This window comes from Pristiophorus japonicus, chromosome 7 (assembly GCF_044704955.1).
Source record: "Pristiophorus japonicus isolate sPriJap1 chromosome 7, sPriJap1.hap1, whole genome shotgun sequence".
NCBI classification, from domain to species: Eukaryota; Metazoa; Chordata; class Chondrichthyes; family Pristiophoridae; genus Pristiophorus; species Pristiophorus japonicus.
In genome coordinates, this window is record NC_091983.1 from 194,439,904 (window position 1) to 194,460,181 (window position 20,278).

At 47.3% G+C, this 20,278-nt stretch overlaps 1 protein-coding gene across 3 annotated transcripts in view; it reads left to right on the forward strand.

The window, feature by feature from the left end:
* The window catches only part of LOC139267396 (uncharacterized), a 277,107-nt gene that overhangs the window by 166,362 nt on the left and 90,467 nt on the right, over positions 1–20,278 (forward strand). For all 3 annotated transcript variants that reach the window (XM_070885663.1, XM_070885664.1, XM_070885665.1), the window contains 3 exons: positions 16,971–17,194; positions 18,361–18,499; positions 19,860–19,980. In XM_070885663.1, coding sequence (XP_070741764.1) covers positions 16,971–17,194; positions 18,361–18,499; positions 19,860–19,980 — 484 coding nt within the window. The remainder of the gene's footprint in view (positions 1–16,970; positions 17,195–18,360; positions 18,500–19,859; positions 19,981–20,278) is intronic.

The window sequence follows — 20,278 nt, forward strand, 5'->3', positions numbered from 1 at the left end:
AATGCAAACTCCCCCGAAGTTGAAGCAGCCTTTTGAATGAAGCGACCTGCAATTTTAAAAATGGCAGCTGCACCGCTGGCTTTAGTTCAGAACAGTTCCACTTTTTCTGGGCGTTTTTTTGGGTGAGCGATATTGTGGGCGACATGTGTGTGAGGTGATGAAAGTGACGGTGATCGATCACCTGGGCGTTAGCTTCGCCAAACGTGGTCTTTACGACAAAAAAAAATGGGCGGGCGGTATTATTGAATCTTGGCATTAATTCTGTGAGGAAAGTAACGCTGGGCGATATTATGGGCGTTGATTTTGCCCATTCTGATGATTCCGTCCTAAAAAAGTGGGCGGGCGGTATTATTTTTTCGCGGCGTTACGCACAAGGGAAAAGTAATATTTGACGATAAGTTTCTGAAAAATGCCCGTCAGTTTCCATTTTGTGGCTAAATGGGCGATATATGGGCGTTTTACGTCATTTCAGCGGTAAAATGGACGTTAAGTGGGCGTTAAGCATGCAGAAAACGTGGAAAGTCTAGCCCATAGTGCAGTCTCAGCAAAACCCTATTCAACTGTAGCAAGATCTCGGGTTGGAGTATACTTATACACTTGCACTCCAACCCCCTTGCAATCACTGCATTGGTAAGAAACGATATTGGTTCAAATGATAAGGGTGTTGAAACAGTTTGGGTGGAGATAAGGAACAATAAGTGGAAAAAAGTCATTGATGGGCTTAGTCTATAGGCCCCCTAACTGTAGCAACTCTGTTGGTTGGAGCATAAACCAGGAAATAGTGAGGGCTTGTAAAAAAGGAACAGCAATAATCATGGGTGATTTTAACCTCCATATTGATTCAAATCAAATTGATCAGGGTAGCCTTGAGGAGGAGTTCATAGAGTGCATAATGGACGGGTTCCTTGAGCAGTATGTAACGGAACCAACCAGGGAGCAGGCTATCTTAGATCTGGTCCTGTATAATGAGACAGGATTAATAAACAATCTCCTAGTAAAGGATCCCCTCGGAATGAGTGATCATAGCATGGTTGAATTTCAAATTCAGATGGACGGTGAGAAAGTTGGATCTCTAACCAGCGTACTAAGCTTAAATAAAGGAGACTATAAAGGTATGAGGGCAGAGTTGGCTAAAGTGGACCGGGAAAATAGATTAAAGTGTAGGACGGTTGATGAACAGTTGTGTACATTTAAGGAGATATTTCACAACCCTCAAGAAATATATATTCTAGTGAGGAGGAAAGGATGTAAGAGAAAAGATAGCCATCCGTGGCTAACTAAAGAAATAAAGGACGGTATCCAATTAAAAACAAGGGCATACAAAGTGGCCAAAACTAGTGGGAGGACAGAAGACGGGAAGCTTTTAAAAGCCAGCAAAGAATGACTAAAACAATGAATAAGACAGGGAAGATAGACTATGAAAGTAAACTAGCACAAAATATAAAAACAGATAGCAAGAGTTTCTATAGTACAGGCAACTCTCGATTATCCGGACCCTCTGGGATTGGGCTATTCCGGGTAAACGATTTTGCCGCTAGTGCGAGTGCACGTACTTGCTGAGAATGTTTGGGTCCCAAATTTATACTTTAATGCTTTTCTGCTTCTGTGCACTCCAGGATGGGATTGTCCACCTATTCATTTAAATATATAAAGTGACAGTCTTCTGTTCTGATTGCCTATGAATAGAGTTGCAGAGGTGTTAGAAAACGGAAAGACGGCAGGGAAGGGAGAAAGAGTTGGATAAATCTTTTGCCCCTCTGAACTTGCTTCCAGCGTGATGATCTGGACAGTGCCCTAAAAGAGCGGGGTTGGGAGCAATGCCTTTGATCTGATAACGTGAGGATGGGTCGCAGTATGAACGGACAGACTGTCCAGGTCCGAGTTAATTTGATTGACGAGTTTGATTAGAAGTCCATGCTTAGCGCACAAGCTCAATAAATATTAATATAAAAATAATATCGGTCAAGGGAAAAAAATCAGAATAGGCCTGGCTGTAAAAGCACATGTTTAAGTACTTACTTGAGATTTAACATTTCAATGAAGTTCACAGAATAAGTATAAATGTTGCTCTACACGGGACAGAATCACAGTTTTTAAAAGTGCCGTTGCAGCGGGTTCTCCGTTAGATCCGTACACGGATAATCGAGAGTTGCCTGTAGATAAAAAGGAAAAGAGTGGCTAAAGTAAATGTTGGTCTCTTAGAGTACGAGACCGGGGGAATTAGTAATGGGGAACATGGAGATGGCAGAAACACTGAACAAATATTTTGTATCAGTCTTTACGGTAGAGGACACTAACAATATTCCAACAGTGGATAGTCAAGGGGCTGTAGGGGGGGAGGAACTTAACACAATCACAATCATTAAGGAGGTGGTACTCAGTAAGATAATGGGACTAAAGGCAGATAAATCCCCTGGACCTGATGGCTTGCATCCTCGGGTTTTAAGAGAAGTAGTAGCAAGAATTGTGGACGCATTGGTTGTAATTTACCAAAATTCCCTGGATTCTGGGGAGGTCCCAGCAGATTGGAAAACTGCAAATGTAACGCCCCTATTTAAAAAAGGAGGCAGACGATAGACCAGTTAGCCTAACATCTATGGTTGGGAAAATGTTGGAGTCCATTATTAAAGAAGCAGTAGCAGGACATTTGGAAAAGCAAAATTCGGTCAGGCAGAGTCAGCATGGATTTATGAAAGGGAAGTCATGTTTGACAAATTTGCTGGAGTTCTTTGAGGATGTAACGAACAGGGTGGATAAAGGGGAACCAGTGGATGTGGTGTATTTGGACTTCCAGAAGGCATTTGACAAGGTGCCACATAAAAGGTTACTGCACAAGATAAAAGTTCACGGGGTTGGGGGTAATATATTAGCATGGATAGAGGATTGGCTAACGAACAGAAAACAGAGAGTCGGGATAAATGGTTCATTCTCTGGTTGGCAACCAGTAACTAGTAGAGTGCCGCAGGGGTCAGTGCTGGGACCCCAACTATTTACAATCTATATTAACGACTTGGAAGAAGGGACTGAGTGTAACGTAGCCAAGCTTGCTGACGATACAAAGATGGGAGGAAAAGCAACGTGTGAGGAGGACACAAAAAATCTGCAAAAAGACATAGGGCCCAAGTTTCCGGTTCTGGCGAAAACAGCGCACCTCCGAGACTTACGTGACCTGCCTGGGCTCGAAGGTGCGCCGGAATCTTCTTCAGCAGTTCTCCGGTCCTCCTGGACCGTGGCATGATGCAGCGTAGTCTCCCTGGGGCAGAGCAAGCCGATCGCAGCCTGCAGGGGGGGCGGGGCTAGGGATCATGCCTTCTTGTCAGTGCCGGCAGCGTTGCGCAGGCGCGTTGGAGCATGCGCGCCTGTGCAATGGCTCGGGGGAGCGTGGGTACCAGGGGGTGGGGGGAGCGTGGCTACCGGGGAGGAGAGGGGAGGGGGGGAGCGTGGCTACCAAGGAGGGGAGGGGAGGGGAGGAGAGAAGGGGAGGGGAGGGGGGGGGAGGGGGGGAGCATGGCTACCAAGGAGGGGAGGGGAGGGGAGGAGAGGGGAGGGGGGGAGCGTGGCTACCAAGGAGGGGAGGGGAGGGGAGGAGAGAAGGGGAGGGGAGGGGGGGAGTGTGGCTACCGGGGAGGAGAGGGGAGGGGGGGAGTGTGGCTACCAGGGAGGGGAGGAGAGGAGGAGAGGGGAGGGGGGAGCGTGGCTACCGGGGAGGAGAGGGGAAGGGGGGGGGTAGTGTGGCTACCAGGGAGGGGAGGGCAGGGGAGGAGAGGAGGGGAGGGGAGAGGAGGGGGGGAGCGTGGCTACCGGGGATGGGGGGGGAGTGTGGCTACCGGGGAGGAGAGGGGAAGGGGGGGGGTAGTGTGGCTACCAGGGAGGGGAGGGCAGGGGAGGAGAGGAGGGGAGGGGAGAGGAGGGGGGGAGCGTGGCTACCGGGGAGGGGGGGGGGAGTGTGGCTACCGGGGAGGAGAGGGGAGGGGGGGAGCATGGCTACCGGGGAGGAGAGGGGAGGGGGGGAGCGTGGCTACTGGGGGGGGAGGAGGGGCCCGTGGCAACAGGGATGGAGGGGGAGTGTGGCAACAGGGATGGAGGAGCGTGGGTTGGGGGGCACTCGAAATGATCGAAGGGCCGGAGGAGAGAGCAGGGGTGCCTCCTTCCAGCCTCCCCCCCTCCCCTCCACACACATCACCCATACCCCCACACACACACACCCTCCCACCCCCCCACACACACACACCCCCTCCCACACCCCCACACACCCCTCCACACACACAGCCCCCCCCCCACACACACACACAGCCCCCCAACACACAGCCCCCCACACACACACACACACACACACCACCACCGCCCCCCCCCCCCCCATCCCCACCCCTCACTGTCAGATACAGAGAGAGAGAGAGACACTGACAGAGACACCTTCCCTTCACATAAAGGTAGGACTTCTATTTTTTATTGATTGCTTATTACTTTGGTCTTGGTGCTTTAGGTGCAGGGTTCCTTCTATTTTTTATATATAATTGCTTATTACTTTTTGTGCTTCGGTTAGTGCTTAGTGCTTTAAATGTACTGCTTTGTTTAGTGCTTAGTGCTTTAAATGTACTTTGCTTCTTTAATGTTGTTGTGAAGATGTTTATGGAAAATCCTCTAACTTCCCTTCCCCTCCACTGTTGTGATGTTGATGTGTCCTTTGTGTTTAATGTTTCCCACCCCCCGTCTCTGGCTGTGCCTGCACTAAACTTAACTCTAGGTAATTTTTTCAGAACTTACAAAAATGGACACTTACTCCATTCTAAGTTAGTTTGTAGTAAGTTTTCACTGCCGAAACTTGCAAAACAGGACTGAGTGGCTGGACACACCCCCTTTTGAAAATAAAATACCTTACCTACAGCCAACCTAAACTAACTCACTAGAACTGGATCAAACTAATATCCGAGAATTGCAATTTTGAACATACTCCAAACTAAATTAGTTGCTCCAAAAAACTAGGAGCAACTCCACCCAAAACTTGGACCTAATGACAGGCTAAGTGAGTGGGCAAAAATTTAGCAGATGGAGTATAATGTTGGAAAGTGTGAGGTCATGCACTTTGGCAGAAAAAAATCAAAGAGCAAGTTATTATTTATATGGAGAGAGATTGCAAAGTGCTGCAGTGCAGCGGGACCTTGGGCTACTTGTGCATGAAACACAAAAGGATAGTATGCAGGTACAGCATGTGATCAAGAAGGCCAATGGAAACTTGGCCTTTATTGCAAAGGGAATGGAGTATAAAAGCAGGAATGTATTGCTACAGTTATACAGGGTATTGGTGAGGCCACACCTGGAATACTGCACGCAGGTTTGGTTTCCATATTTACGAAAGGATATACTTGCTTTGGAGACAGTTCAGAGAAGGTTCACTAGGTTGATTCCAGAGATGAGGGGGTTGACTTATGAGGAAAGGTTAAGTAAGTTGGGCCTCTACTCATTGGAATTCAGAAGAATGAGAGGTGATCTTCTCGAAACATATAAGAATATGAGGGGGCTTGACAAGGTGGATGCAGAGAGGATGTTTCCACTGTTGGGGGAGACTAGAACTAGAGGGCATGATCTTAGAATAAGGGGCAGCCCATTTAAAACAGAGATGAGGAAAAATTTCTTCTCTCAGAGGGTTGTAAATCTGTGGAATTCGCTGCTTCAGAGAGCTGTGGCAGCTGGGACATTGAATAAATTTAAGACAGAAATAGACAGTTTCTTAAACAATAAGGGGTTATGGGGAGCGGGCAGGGAAGTGGAGCTGAGTCCATGATCAGATCAGCCATGATCTTATTGAATGGCGGAGCAGGCTCGAAGGGCCGTATAGCCTACTCCTGTTCCTATTTCTTGTGTTCTTATGTGCTTAAAGGCCAACCTAACATTTACCTTGCTAATTGCTTGCTGTACCTGCATGCTAACTCTCCGGGGGAGAAATTTACATGGTTTGCAACTGCTGTCAGTGCCTCCTGGGGGCACTAACGAGGCACAAACTATTTCTCGCCCGGGGGGGGCACTACCAGCTCATGCGAAATTGCACGGGAGTTAGCAGAGGTGCAAAACCAGTCGCGCCCCACTCTCACCGGTAGCGCCCTGGGCCTCTGTGCCTCCGGCAATGATGTAATCACCATGCGCAGTGCCCCCTTTTTGCCCCGCGGTGGAAATTGGGCAGCGCCCATGAGGTCGACGCGGGCAATGTCAGCCCCAGTCTCGCGGGTCACGAACTCCACTCGTAGGGCGAAGTTTAAAGGGAAGGTGCGCGGCGCCATTTTGATTTTTCGGCCGGCTTCTGTGGTTGGTGCCCCATACCACCCCCGAGAGGAAGTAGTGTGGCCAACATTACGCTCCACATCCTCTCGGGGGCGGTAACCCGAATTCCGGTCGCGGGACGGGACTTCTGTGCCGGATGCAACAAGTCCCGCCTCGCCAAGGTTACCGCCCCCAAACGGGGTGATACACAATTTCGAGGACATCTAAATCTCTCTGAACATCAACATTTAATAGTTTCTCACCGTATGTTTTTGTATTTTTCCTGCCAAAGCCCACATTATACCATTTGCCACCTTATTACCACTCAGTTAACCTGTCTATATATCCCTTTGCAGGCTTTTTGTGTCCTCCTCACAGCTTACTTTCCCACCTAACTTTGTATTGTCAGCAAACTTGGATACATTACACTCGGTCTCTTCATCTAAGTCATTAATAATAAATAGTGAATAGCTGAGGCCCAAGCACTGCTCACTGTGGCACACTGCTAGTTCCAGCCTCCCAACTTAAAAATTACTCGTTTATCCCGACTCTCTGTTTTCTGACCGTTAACCAATTCTCTACCCATGATAATATATTACCCCCAACCCCATGAGCCCTTATCTTGTCTAACAACCTTTTATGGGGCACCTTATTGAATGCCTTTTGGAATCCAAATATACTACATACACTTCTTCCCCTTTATTTACACTGCTAGTTACATCCTCAAAAAATGTGTTAAACACGATTTCCCTTTCATAAAACCATGTTGACTCTGCCTAAGTATATTATGATTTTCTAAGTGTCCTGTTACTACTTCCTTAATAATGGACTCCAGCATTTTCCTGACAACTGATGCCAGGCTAACTGGCATGTAATTCCCTGTTATATCTCTCCCTCCTTTCTTGAATTGTGGGGTTGCCTTCCAAGCTGCTGGGATCGTTCTAGAATTTAGGGAGTTTTAGAAGATCACAACCAATGCATCCACTATCTCTGCAGCCACCTCTCTTAGAATCCCAGGATGCAGGCCGTCAGGTCCAGGGAATTTATCGCCTTTTGGTCCCATTAGTTTCTCAAGTACTTTTTCTCTACTGATATTAATTACCTTAAATTCCTCAATTTCCTGAGCCTCTTGGTTCCCCATTATTATTGGTATAATTTTTGTGTCTTCTACTGTGAGTACAGAGACAAAATATTTGTTTAAAGTCTCTGCGATTTCCTTATTCTTCATTATAATTTCTCCTGTCTCAACCTCTAAGGGACTAATGCTTACTTGTTTTACTCGCTTCCTTTTTAAGTACTTGTAGAAGCTATTACAATCTGTTTTTATATTTCTTGCTAGTTTACTCTCATTCTATTTTCTCCCTTTTTATCAATTTAATAGTCATCCTTTGCGGATTTCTAAACCTCTCCCAATTCTCAGGCTTACTATTATTCTCCGCAACATTATAAGCTTCTTTTAATCTAAAGCTATCCTTAACTTCTTTAGTTAGCCACGGATCGATCACTTTTTCTGTGGAGTTTATATTTTCAAAGGGATGTTTAATCGTTGAGAATTTTTGATTATTTCTGAAAATGTTTGCTGTTGCTTATCTACCATCATATCTTTTAATCTAGTTTTCCAATTTACTTTAGCCAACTTGCCCCTGATACCCTATGTATTTGGCTTTATTGAAGTTTAAGGGCTCAATTTTCCCCAGTGATTTTTGGAGCAGGCTGCTTTTTTTGGCCTAAGTTTAAAAATAACAGTTTCCCCGATCAATTTGCACCAGCGTAGCTCAGTTATGATTTTTTTAGGTACGCTATTTTTTCAGCCAAAGGGGGCGTAACCTGCCATCCGTGCCACTTTTGGCCATTTAGACAAGTTTGGCCAGCTGAGAGTTACTCCAGTTCTTCGTAAGTCAGCGTATGTGGCATCTGCAGAAAAACCTTCTGGAAAGTTAAGGAAATGGCGCAGGTGAGGAAATCGGCGTAGCTAAGTGTAGCAGATGCCCGGACAGCAGCAGCAGAAGAGGTGAGAGAGAGGGAGCGGTGGGGAAGCCTTTTGGTATAGTTAGGTGTGGGAATCAGGAGGAAGGAGGCCATTTGGCCAGGGATAGGGGCAGGGGAACAGACTGGAAGGCCACTTGGCCTGGGCTAGGGGCGGGGGACCGGGAGGCCATTCAGGGCCAGGGTTGGGCGGGGGTGCGGACCGGGAGGCCACTCGGCCTGGGTAGGGGAGCAGACCAGCAAGCCCTTCGGCCAGGGGTAGAGGCAGGGGAGCGGGACCAGGTCCGGCAAGGCTCTCGGGCTCAGGGTGGGCTAGGGAAGCAGACCAGCAAGCCCTTCAGCCAGGGGTAGAGGCAGGGGAGAGGGACCAGGACCGACAAGCCACTTGGGGCTTGGGGCGGGCTAGGGAAGTAAACCAGCAAGCCCTTCGGCCAGGGGTATGGGCGGGGGAGCGGGAGGCCATTCAGGGCCAGGGTTGGGCGGGGGAGCAGACCAGGAGGCCACTCGGCCTGGGCTAGGGGCGGGGGAGCGGACCGGGAGGCCACTCGGCCTGGGCTAGGGGCGGGGGAGCGGACCGGGAGGCCACTCGGGACCAGGGTCGGGCGGGGGAGCGGACTGGCAAGCCCTTCGGTCAGGGGAGCGGGACCAGGACCGGCAAGGCTCTCGGGGCTCGGGGTGGGCTAGGGAAGCAGACCGGCAAGCTCTTCGGCCAGAGCTAGGGTCGGTCGGGGGAGCGGGACCGGGACCGGCAAGGCTCTCGGGGCTCGGGGCGGGCTAGGGAAGCAGACCGGCAAGCCCTTCGGTCAGGACTAGGGGTGGGAATTGGCACCGGCATCAGGAGGGGACTTTAATAATTGGAGATAAGTTGCTGCAATGTATTTGAATGTGTTTTTAAGTTGCTGCAATATATTTTAATGTTTTGCGAGCTGGCTGTATGTTTCACTTTGCAGCTTCAGCCTGCATTGTGTCCCTGGTTACCGTGGCAACCCGATCTTTTTGGCGCAGATCAAGGCTCCACCCCCAAAACTAAAGGACAGGTTAGGCTGTGCCAAAATGAAGAAATCCAACGGGGAAACATTTTTTTTTGGTGTACTTGGGCCCCCTAAAAAACAGGCGCAACTTTTCAAATATGCCCAAAAAAATTGTTGGGGAAAATTGAGGTCTATGGGCTAGAACCTCCACTTTTTTTGCCTGCTTAACGCCCACTTAATGCCAATTTTACCGCTGAAATGACGTGTAACACCCATATATCGGCCATTTTGGCACAAAATGGAAACTGACGGGCATTTTTCGGAAACTTATCACCGAGCATTACTTTCCCCACATGCTTAACGCCGGAAAAAAATATTACGGCCCGCCCACTTTTTTGGGGCGGAATCAGCAGGATTGGCGACTTCAACGGCCATAATATCGGCCAGCGTTACTTTCCACACGGAATTAACTCCGAGATTCAATATTAGCACCCGGCGACTGTTTTTTGTTGTAAAGAGCCTATTTACCTAAACTAGTGGCCAGGGAGGTTGTCCATCATCAATTTCACCACCTCACACACATTTCGCCCACAAAATCGCTCACTCAAAAAAACGGCCACAAAAAGTGGCACTAACCAGGACGATTCACAGCGTTATGGACGCCATGTTGTAGATCACATGTCGCATCCTTTAAAAGGCTGCTGTGCTTCAAGCTCAGCGGAGTTCAGATGTATTTTGCAGGTCGTTGGAGTTGATGTGAACATCTCTAAAAACATCTTGACCACACTGTGATCGTTTGGAATTGAAGAAGTGTGTTCGTCGGAACATTCCTTGATTGTGAGCAATCGGTGCAAAAACAGAGAGCTACTGCAATGGGACCTGTCCTTTCTCACCCTCTCTTGGTGACCAATTACATGCAGCAGACTTGACATCGCCAAGGGAACGCTGGAATATGCCCAATGAATGAAGTGACAGACAGATAAGGAAGACCAAACGTTACACCCCCCGCAAGTACAAGGAGAAGCATTCTTACCTCGACTTGCCCGACACCACCTGCCTTCGGAGACTGCGCTTCCACAAAGCGATTATCATTGAGGTATGCCAGCAGATCTGCAGCCTGCCCGCACCATCAGAACTACAGTGTCCGTTGAGGTCAAAGTCACTGCGGCACTGTCGTTCTATGCCTCGGGTTCTTTTCAGGCCACAGCTGGCGACATTTGCAGACTTTCTCAGTGTGCCACACATCGCTGCATTAGACAGGTCACTGAAGCATGCAGGAGGGACTTGATCAGCTTCTCTATGACCAGGGAGGCACAGAGTGAGAAAGCTCTAGGTTTCTCCAGAATTGCAAACTTCCCCAAGGTGCAGGGAGCAATAGACTGTACACTCATCACGATGCGGGCACCTTTTCAGGATGCAGAGGTTTTCAGGAACCGCAAGGAATTCCACTCCCTGAATGTCCAGCTGGTTGTTGACCACTAGAAAATTATACTGGCAGTGAATGCTCAATTTCCGGGCAGCATCCATGATGCACACATCCTGCGTGAGAGCACTGTATCTGACTTGTTTATCAATGAGACACAAGGTCAATGCTGGATGCTTGGGGACAAAGGATATGGCCTTGCCACCTGGCTGATGACCCCCCGTGTGATACCCACACCGAGGCCGAGAGGCGATACAATGAGAGCCACAGAGCAACTCGCAATATCATTGAGAAAACCATTGGAGTGCTGAAGCAGTGCTTCAGATGCCTGGACCACTCAGGAGGCGAGTTCCAATACCACCCTGAGCAGGTAGCTCAATTCGTGGTGGTCTGCTCCATGCTACACAACTTGGCTATCAGGAGGGGACAAGAATTGCCTGATGAGTCTGACAGTCCACCTCACCAGAGAGAGGAAGAGGAGGACGAGGAAGCGGACGCTGACATCGGGCCAGACAATCAGCTGACGCTGAAGCCATGCCCCCACCCCCCTGTAGACCGCATGAAAGGGCATGATAGCTGCAAGAGCCTTATGTCAGGAGCTCATCAATGATCACTTTGCCTGAAAGAATGTTGGTGTTATTTACAAAGCTGATACACTTGGTGTGCAGGTCATACATTAATGGTGGACATCACCTTGGTGACAGTTAAAGTTTAAGTTGATTGAAGTTAAGTGCGATTATACCCTTTGATGTTGAGGAATCACCAGCATGTAATGGTGCAGCTATCTGAGCCAATGTGCTGCAAGGTTTTGTTAAATAAAAAACATTTAAACCGAACATTAGTCTGAAATCATCAGTATTTCTGTACAAACCAACCCCTGTTCTTGGTGCTTAGTAAGCTTTTTGCTGCTGGTGAATCACCGTCATTCCTCCCACAACAGCCAAACAAGCACACACCACTGCCACACATGCTTTCAGTCCCTCTGAGCTCCCTCTCTCTCCTCTTCTGCGCATGTCATGGTGACCCTTGACCTCCAGAATCGCGAGAATGGAGCGTTGCCATGCCGTTGCTAAGGACGGCCTCACTACGGCAGAAGGTCAGAAAAATGTTATGCTACCGGCCATTTGATATAATTCGCGGTAACGCCCATTTTCAAAAATGTAAACTAGGTGTTTTCAGAATGGGCGAGAAGCCGGCGATCTGAAAACCTTTTTTTGACGCCCAAGCCGGAAATAACGCCCATTTTGGGGCGCTAAGCTCAAAAGTGCAGGTTCTAGCCCTATGACTTTGGTTTTGGATTTAAGTATTTCACTCTCAAAATCAATGTGAAATTCCATCATATTATGATCACCCATCCTCAGAGGATCCTTAATGATGAGATTATTAATTAACCCTGTCTCATTACACTATACAAGATCTAAAATAGCCTGTTCCCTGGTTGGTTCCACGACCTATTGTTCGAGAAAACTGTCCTGAATGCATTCCATGAACTCGTCCTCCAGACTACCATTGTCACTTTGATTTGCCCAGTGTCTATGAAGATTAAAGTCCTCCACAATGATTGTATTACCTTTGTTACAAGCTCATATTATTTGTTGAATGATACTCTGTTCAATGGTATAGCTACTGTTAGGAGACCTATAAACTACTCCCACCAGTGTTTTCTGACCCTTGTTGGTTCTTATCTCCACCTATACTGATTCTACTTCCTGATCTTCCGAGCCGAGATCTGTTCTCACTACCATCCTTATATCATCCTTTATTATCAGGGATAACCGTCCCGCCCCCCCCCCCCCCCTTTTTCCAATTTCTGAATGTCAAGTACCCTGGAATATTTAGTTCCTAATATTGGTCACCTTGCAACCATGTCTCTATAATGGCTATTAGAGCAAACCCATTTATCTCTATGTGGGCCACTAATTCATCTATCTTGTTACGAATGCTTTATGCATTCAGATAAAGAGCCTTTAATTTTAACTTTTTACCATTATTCCCTGCTTTCACCTTATTCGCTGATGCACTATTACTGTTAAACTCTCTGGCCCTTCCTGTCACACTCTGCTTAGCTTTACCCAAATTGCTGCACTGCTTCATTGCCGTGACTTTTTTCTTTCATTTTCTAAATTTACCCTCATCTGAACACCCCCTCCACCCTTTCATTTAAAGCCCTATCTGCAACCCTAGCTATTCGATTTGCTATTTGCTGATATGTACTTGCAGACAAGTTGTGAATGACCCCAGAAGGATTCTCATGCCAAGTTACATTTAGAATGTTTTCATTCATTTGTATTTGTTTGAAAATATTGAAAAACTAGTACGACATGGAGGTATAGGGCTAGAACCTCCACTCTTGTGGTTTGGCTGATATTTCCGACGTGGGCGGTAAAAAAGGTTTTCAGATCACCAACTTCTCGTCCATTCACAAACCAACTAGTCTCCACTTTTAAGAATAGGCGTTACTGTGAGCGATATAAAATGGGCAGTAGCGTTAAATTTTTTTGACTTTCTGCTGTAACGTGTGGCCGTCCTTAACAACGGCATGGCAATGTTCGATTCCCGCGATTCTCGAGGTCAAGGGTCACTATAACATGCGCAGAAGAGGAGACAGAGGAAGAGGGAGCTCAGAGGGACTGAAGGAGTGGCTGGATGTGATGTGGCTGCTTTGGGAGGAAGAAGGGAGACTTTAGAGCTTCACAGCAAGTAGGCAAACAAAAAGTAGCTGTTACCAGCCACATATTTGACCGAATTTGGCCTATAATGGAGAGAGAGGAGGAGGCATCACAGTACGCTGTGGAGACTGACGCTGGAGAGAGCAGTGAGTTGGGAGAGGAGCACATTGGAGGGCGCAAAACAGCCAGGAGGTTCTTGGACAAGGCAAATGTCTCTCTCCTGCAGGAGGTCATTACGCTGGGATGATTTGACACAGGAAGGGTGTGGAAAGCCCACCCCAAAGACCTACCAGAGGATATGGACCGAGATAGCAGACCAACGAGGTGCGTGAGGGCAAGCAAGGCTGCAAACGATGGAACGACCTTGTGGGATCTGCAAGAGTATTACATTGATTTACATGTACTTATTTATTTATATAATTTGATTTGTAACAGTCATGAGTGACTATCAGCAGATGTGAGGTCTTGCACTTTTACCGGGAATGTTTCACTCAAAGGCTGCGGTCACGTTGTACGACTTTAGGTAAAGAATGATAATAATCATAATAATCATGATTACATCTGTCAGTTATGTGTTGTATCAGTGCCTGTGACAGTACCTAGCAATGATATCATGCAATGATCTCATGCCATGTCGTCCTGTCACCTTTTACAGAAGAAGCTATTGACGATGAGGTCCGTGCAGAGATGAACGGGTGGGTGGGCGGCCACCAGACCCCAGCGACATCACAGAGATGGAGGAGCGGGTGCTTGCACTCGTGGGGAAGCACCCCCGGACAGCCACGGACACATCTGCAGACTCTGAAGTGATGCCACGTGAGTAAACCTTACACCATTGTGTCATGTAAAGTCAATAGATGCCACACCCACTCATGTCCGAACAATCATATATGATAGATGATTTCTAAAAGTGTCATAGAAATAATGCTGGCCTAATGAAAATCATTGCAATGCACAATGTGTTGATGGTCATGAAATGTGATGTCTGTGATGATTTTGAGAGCGGTGGTGCTTTTGTCGTGCATATGCTGTGTGTAGCGCTGGACTCACCTTGTCACCCTAGCACCCTCTTTTCCTCTAATAACCTCATTTGTGTTTTGCAGCTCAACCAGCAGCACGGCCCCAGGCAAGACCACAGAGGACAGAAGGTGGGGGCGCGGGGCAGGAGTCGGCGGACGATCCTACTACATCTGGTGCTGAGGAGCTCCGATTCTCGCCCGTCAATCCGCTGGGTCTGTTCTCCACGGATGAGAGCGGGGACTTCGAAGAACCTGTATCGCCACGCTCCAGAAGCCATTCCATCCCAAGGCCATCTAGTGGTCCTCTGGTCATTCCCACCTCCACTCTGGAGATACCGGCCTCAAGCACCTCTCCACAGGGCACCACATTTGTCCCCAGGATGGCACCGATCCCGCGGAGGCCTCAGGGATGCAGCAGGTCTGTTCCACGAGCGCGCCATGACAGCGGAGAGATGGTACAGTTGTGCAGGAGGACTGTAGACATTGGTGACCAACTCATCGAAGCATTGGGGGCATATCCCGACAGCTGGCCACCATGACAGAGTACATTCCACGCATGGCGGAGGCCCTAGATGTGATAGCCAGGAACACTGCTGCCACAGGCCTCCCAATGGTCCCCGAGCGCGGCACTCCACCCCGACCTAGATTCCGCACCATCACTGCGAATGACAGATGAGAGCAAGGACTAAGATCCTGCTTCTGCATCAGAGAATGTTGCCTCCTCGGCACCCCCTGCTCCCGTACCCGTGCAACGATCGCATCTGCCTTCATCCCCCCCAATGAGGCACCACCTGAGGAGCTCCTTGGCCAGGCGCCATGGAGCGAGGAGGGGAAGGGGTAGAGGTGAGGAGAAGAAGGGGAGGGGGAAAGGAAAGTGAGCTGCATGTGCGCAGGTGATGGCTGTGTTATATCTCCACCTGGGTGTATGCAAGTTGTTGTAATGTATGGGGGCTGGGGACCACGCTCCTGCTTTGCCTTTATATTCTGTGTTGCTGGGCATGTTGAACATGTGATTTATGTCACTGGTGGAAAAAGTGGGGTGTGGGCGGGGGTTAGGTGTTATTGGCTGTGATACTTATGAAGGTATTAAATTTTTGTTATTGAACATAACCTTGTAGCGCATTGTCTCAGATAGCTGGACCGTTACACACTGGTGATTCCTTACCATGAAAGGGTCATATACAACTTAACATCAATCAACATAAACATTAACTGGCACCAATATGATGGGCACCATTGATGTCTGAGCTGCACACTCAGCAGTGTGTCAGCGTTGTCACTCACATCAGCGCTCTTTCAGGCACATCTTTCAGATATCAGCTCCTCACGTAAGAGTGGGATTTAACAAATGCCAGCCACACCGTTGCCGTTCGTTCCAATTAGTTCCATTTTTTGTGGGCGTTTTTTTGAGCGAGCGACATTGTGGGCGATATGTGTGCGAGGTGGTGAAATTGACAATGGGCGATCTCCATGGCCGCTAGTTTGGGTAAATATGCTCTTTACAACAAAAAACAGTGGGCGGGCGTTAATATTGAATCTCAGCATTAATTCCGTGCGGAAAGTAACGCTGGGCGATATTATGGGCGTTGACTTCACCCATTCTGCTGATTCCGCCCAGAAAACGTGAGCAGGTGGTAATATTTTTTCCCGGCGTTAAGCGCATGGGGAAAGTAACGCTCAGTGATAAGTTTTCTAAAAATGCCCGTCGGTTTCCATTTTGTGCCAAAATGGGTGATATATGGGCGTTCTATGTCATTTCAGCGGTAAAATAGGCTTTAAGTGGGCGTTAAGCATGCAAAAAAAGTGGAGGTTCTAGCCCATGGTTTGTTGGTGTTACTCCAATATATTCTGCCTCGGAAGTGTTAGACTGACTACCTCACACAGGAATTTCCTGTACTCGACTGTTCTATCATTGGGAAGTATTGATTTGATGCCAGGCAGGGTGAGCAAGTCACCTTCAACTGCTTTGGCAGACATCTTAACTGAACGGCTTGAGTCCAGGTTCCTGGGAGCAGTTAAGCCTATCTGGCCTCTCAGTCAAGGAAATGGAGGGCTGTATGAGGAGAGGAAAAGGGAAAGTGAAATAAAGGAGCGTGAATATTTGCGGGCCTTCGTATCTTACGTGCAGCATTGCGAGCCTTGTTGATGATATCTCCCATAAATTTTTACCATCACAGCCACGTATGCAGAGCTGTGAACGGACAGTTAAAAGGTCACTTGCTCAGCTAACATATCCAACAGTGTAGCCTCACCATTTTTTCTATGTTATGTTAGAGGGAAGCAAGCCACCGAGTTTGTAGCATCTAACACCGCCCACCTCGTCAGGACTCTCAGTCCTGCTGAAGTTGTCTATTATAATGTTATGTATTGATGCTTGGGGTCACTAGATACCAGGGGGCGCCACTGTCGGAGGGCATCGGGCTGTACGTGCGCAGGCCCTGGTATATAAGAGCGAGTACCATGTCATGTGCGTACTTTGGGTGCGAACAAAGTTGAACCAGGTTTGCACCTGAGTGAATTTACAGTAACAAGTCTTTCGAGTCATTATATACATTACATATAACATCTAATTTACTCTTGTACACGTGGGTTCCCTTTACTGAAGCGCAACTGCCCTACGCTTTATCATTTTTGGATTGTACTACAGGACCGTGAAGTTGAAGAAAAGGAAGATGGAAAACAATCCCCAGTCAGCAAAATAGTAACCTCTTCGAAAGCAGAGGAGCCCATAGCAGCGTACAGTGCGTTTAAATGCTTCTTGATATTGTGGAAACAACTTGAGGTGTTTAAGGAGGAATGGGGTAGCCTGAAGCTTGGCGTGGAGCACATCAACTCTATGACCCTCTACAAACAGTTCTGCAGATTGTACAGGTGAGAAAAAGTTGAAGATGGAAAACGAGAATGTTGTAATACGTACAGGTATTCTATCCTTTAGTATGCACTGGGCATGCTATTAACAATATAGATTATACTCTGTTCTCTAATAAATCGTACTGAGTTTGCTGTGTGCAATTATGTGCTATCAGATTGCATATTAAACATGAAATTTTGTACCACTGAGGTTATCAGGTCTATGGTCACCTGTGAGGTTATGTGTTAGATGCTATTCTGCAATTTATGTGATTGGAGGGGAAGAGTTTTTGGGGGGAATTAAACATTCAAGAAGTGATGTAGCCTATATAAGAGACTTTTGGGCAAGTCCCCATAAAAATTTTCAATTAGTCTTAAACTGAGGGTTATTTACCTTATGCAGGAGATCACCAAGCACATACACGACTAATACTGCTTTGCATACTCATGGCTATGAAGGGAGACCCAAGATTCCCTACTGACTCTCCGCTGACCAGGCTGATATTCATGTATCCTGAGAGGAGGCTAATATCAGTGCAGAAACACTGTCACTGCAGGATGCTTAGGCAGTAAATCCCTCTAGTCAATTGGTCCTCTTCTCAAGCTTACAATGAGAAGCTCCTGGGGGGGTCTTGCCTCGTATGAATTTAGAGCTTAGCATGAGAAAGGATTCATCAGACCATACCAGCTGCTCCATGGTGGCCAGATTGAATCTTTCCATCAATTAGTTGACAAATTTCACCCTTCTTATTGTGACAGTTTCTGCTACCTCCAGATGGTACCTCCAGCACCTTCAAACACTACTTTGCAAATTCCAGCAAAAGCCAATCCCTCTGAAAGTCTTCCTCCATTCCCTAACAGTTTCCTACAGATTTCCTTCACCCTTTTGTGCTATTCTCAAGTCCATAACAATAGCTAGCGGAGAAAAGCTGAGAGGAACCTGGAAGCAAGTCCGAGGCTGTCAATTACTGGAGGAGGAATGGTGAGGTATATGGAGGCAAAATGTTATTGTAACAAGTAATCCCTAGCCTTTTGTGTTTGGACTTTATGCAACTGAATGCAATGCAATAGATATAACTATCTGGGCACTTAGCAGTAAATGTTTTTATCAGTAGTCAAATCTTAACAGCAACTTACTGTTCCAGAAAAACAATCAGTGAAACTGAAGACTGTGCCCTCCATTCTAGGTTGGAAATCCTGTACCCAACTATGAAAGCAATAACCTGCCGGTTAGGTTTGGAAGATGAGTATGAGAGAATGATGATGGACAATCAGCCACTACTCCCACCAAAGGGGACATCAGAAGTGGAAATAAAAACTCGACAGGTATGTTGAGCAAAGTCCTAATTTGGTTGAAATACTTTTTATAGGGCATGCTTTTTTCCAAAGAGTTCCCTCCTCTAAACAGTTAAGTATTTAGGGCTCAATTTTCCCCAAAGCTGTTTTTTGGCGTACTTGAAGAGTTACACCCGTTTTTTTGGGGCCCAAGTACGGCAAAAAAAAATCATCCAAGTTTCCCCGTTTGAATTCTTCATTTTGGCGCCGCCTAGCCTATCGTTTAGTTTTGGGGATGGAGCCCAAGATCTGCAGCAAAAAGATCGGGTTGCCTCGGTAATCAGGGACACAATGCGGGCTGAGGCTGGAAAGTGAAACATACAGCCAGCTCACAGCAACCTGCACAAGCACATTAAACATTGCAGCAACTTACCTCCATTAAATTATTAAAGTGTAATGACAAAAATCTATCTCCTCGCCCCCCCCCCTCCCTCCCCTGATGCCGGTCCCGGTCCCCGCACTTATCCCAGGCCGAAGGGTCTCCCAGTGCCAGTTGCGATCCCCACTCCTATCCCAGGCCAAATGGCCTCACCCCTCCCGCTCCCCACACCTATCCCTGGCCGAATGGCTTCTCCTTCCCGGTCCCCGCACCTATCCCATGTTGAATGGCCTCCCCCCTCCAGGTCCCCACACCTATCCCTGGCCGAATGACCTCCCGGTCTCGGTCCCCGCACCTATCCCTGGCCGAATGCCTTCCCCCTCCCGGTCCCCACTCCTATCCTTGGCCACATAGATTATGTGCTCAAGTCTCTTGAATCTGCAACCTTCTAACTCAGAGGCAAGAAGGTGCCAAAGCTAACCCCTAGAAAGACCTTGGTCTTTTTTCATCTAGCAGTTCCTATGGCCCATGTTTAAGACCCAATCGGTCTCCGACTCCCTCCTTTGATCAGATCCTCGCACCGATGCCCGAACAGCAGGTCCTGAGATAAAAATTTGGCAGTTTAATAAATAGATACTAATTGTTAAATGTGTTTAATAAATGAGGACATTCCCGTGATTTGAGGAGAGAGGGGAGAAAGACTTACATAAAGAATAATAGTGAGAAAAGAGTTGGACACAAATTGGGAGATTGAAAGATTATGATGAGAAAAATGAGGTCCATACAGACAGAAGCAGGGACACAGAAAAAAATACAGAATATGAAAGAAGCAGCGAGACAGTTCCAGAAGGACAGGCAATTTTCATTGTTGTCTGTGAGCAAACTCATGGGAAATTTGCTGGTAATAATGTACCCAGGTTGTAATAAGGGTTGTTTCTGCCTTCAGTACTTTGCTCTGTGCACCCCAAGAACCCAAAATAAAAAGTCAAATGAAATGTGAAGTAAATGACTGCTTTGTCTGCTTTTTTTCAGTTACATAAAATACTTGAAAGTATGGAATGTTACATGATCCATGAACTTCAGAAAAAAATTGCGAAGGAGATGACCCTTGTTATGTCAGAAAGAGCCAGAGGAGAAGGAGCTCTACCAACAGGTAAAGCACATTCATCAAAAAGGCTGACAGCTCCTCACTTTCATAGGTTACTGTTTTGTCTCTGTCCAAGAAGTTAAAGTAAAGCTCTCATAATATAAATTTTACTTTGCAAAAAATCGGTCTTAAGCTTTGGATATTAACCAGTTCTGTGAGATCTTTTACTGCGATAATGAACAGGAAGGAAAAGCTGTATAGAAAACCATTTCTAAATCTGCTAGAGACACCTAGTGGTAGCTAATTGCTACTTCATTAACAATTTTCCTTTCTGCCCTTTGATGGTAGACATTGGCCTGAATTG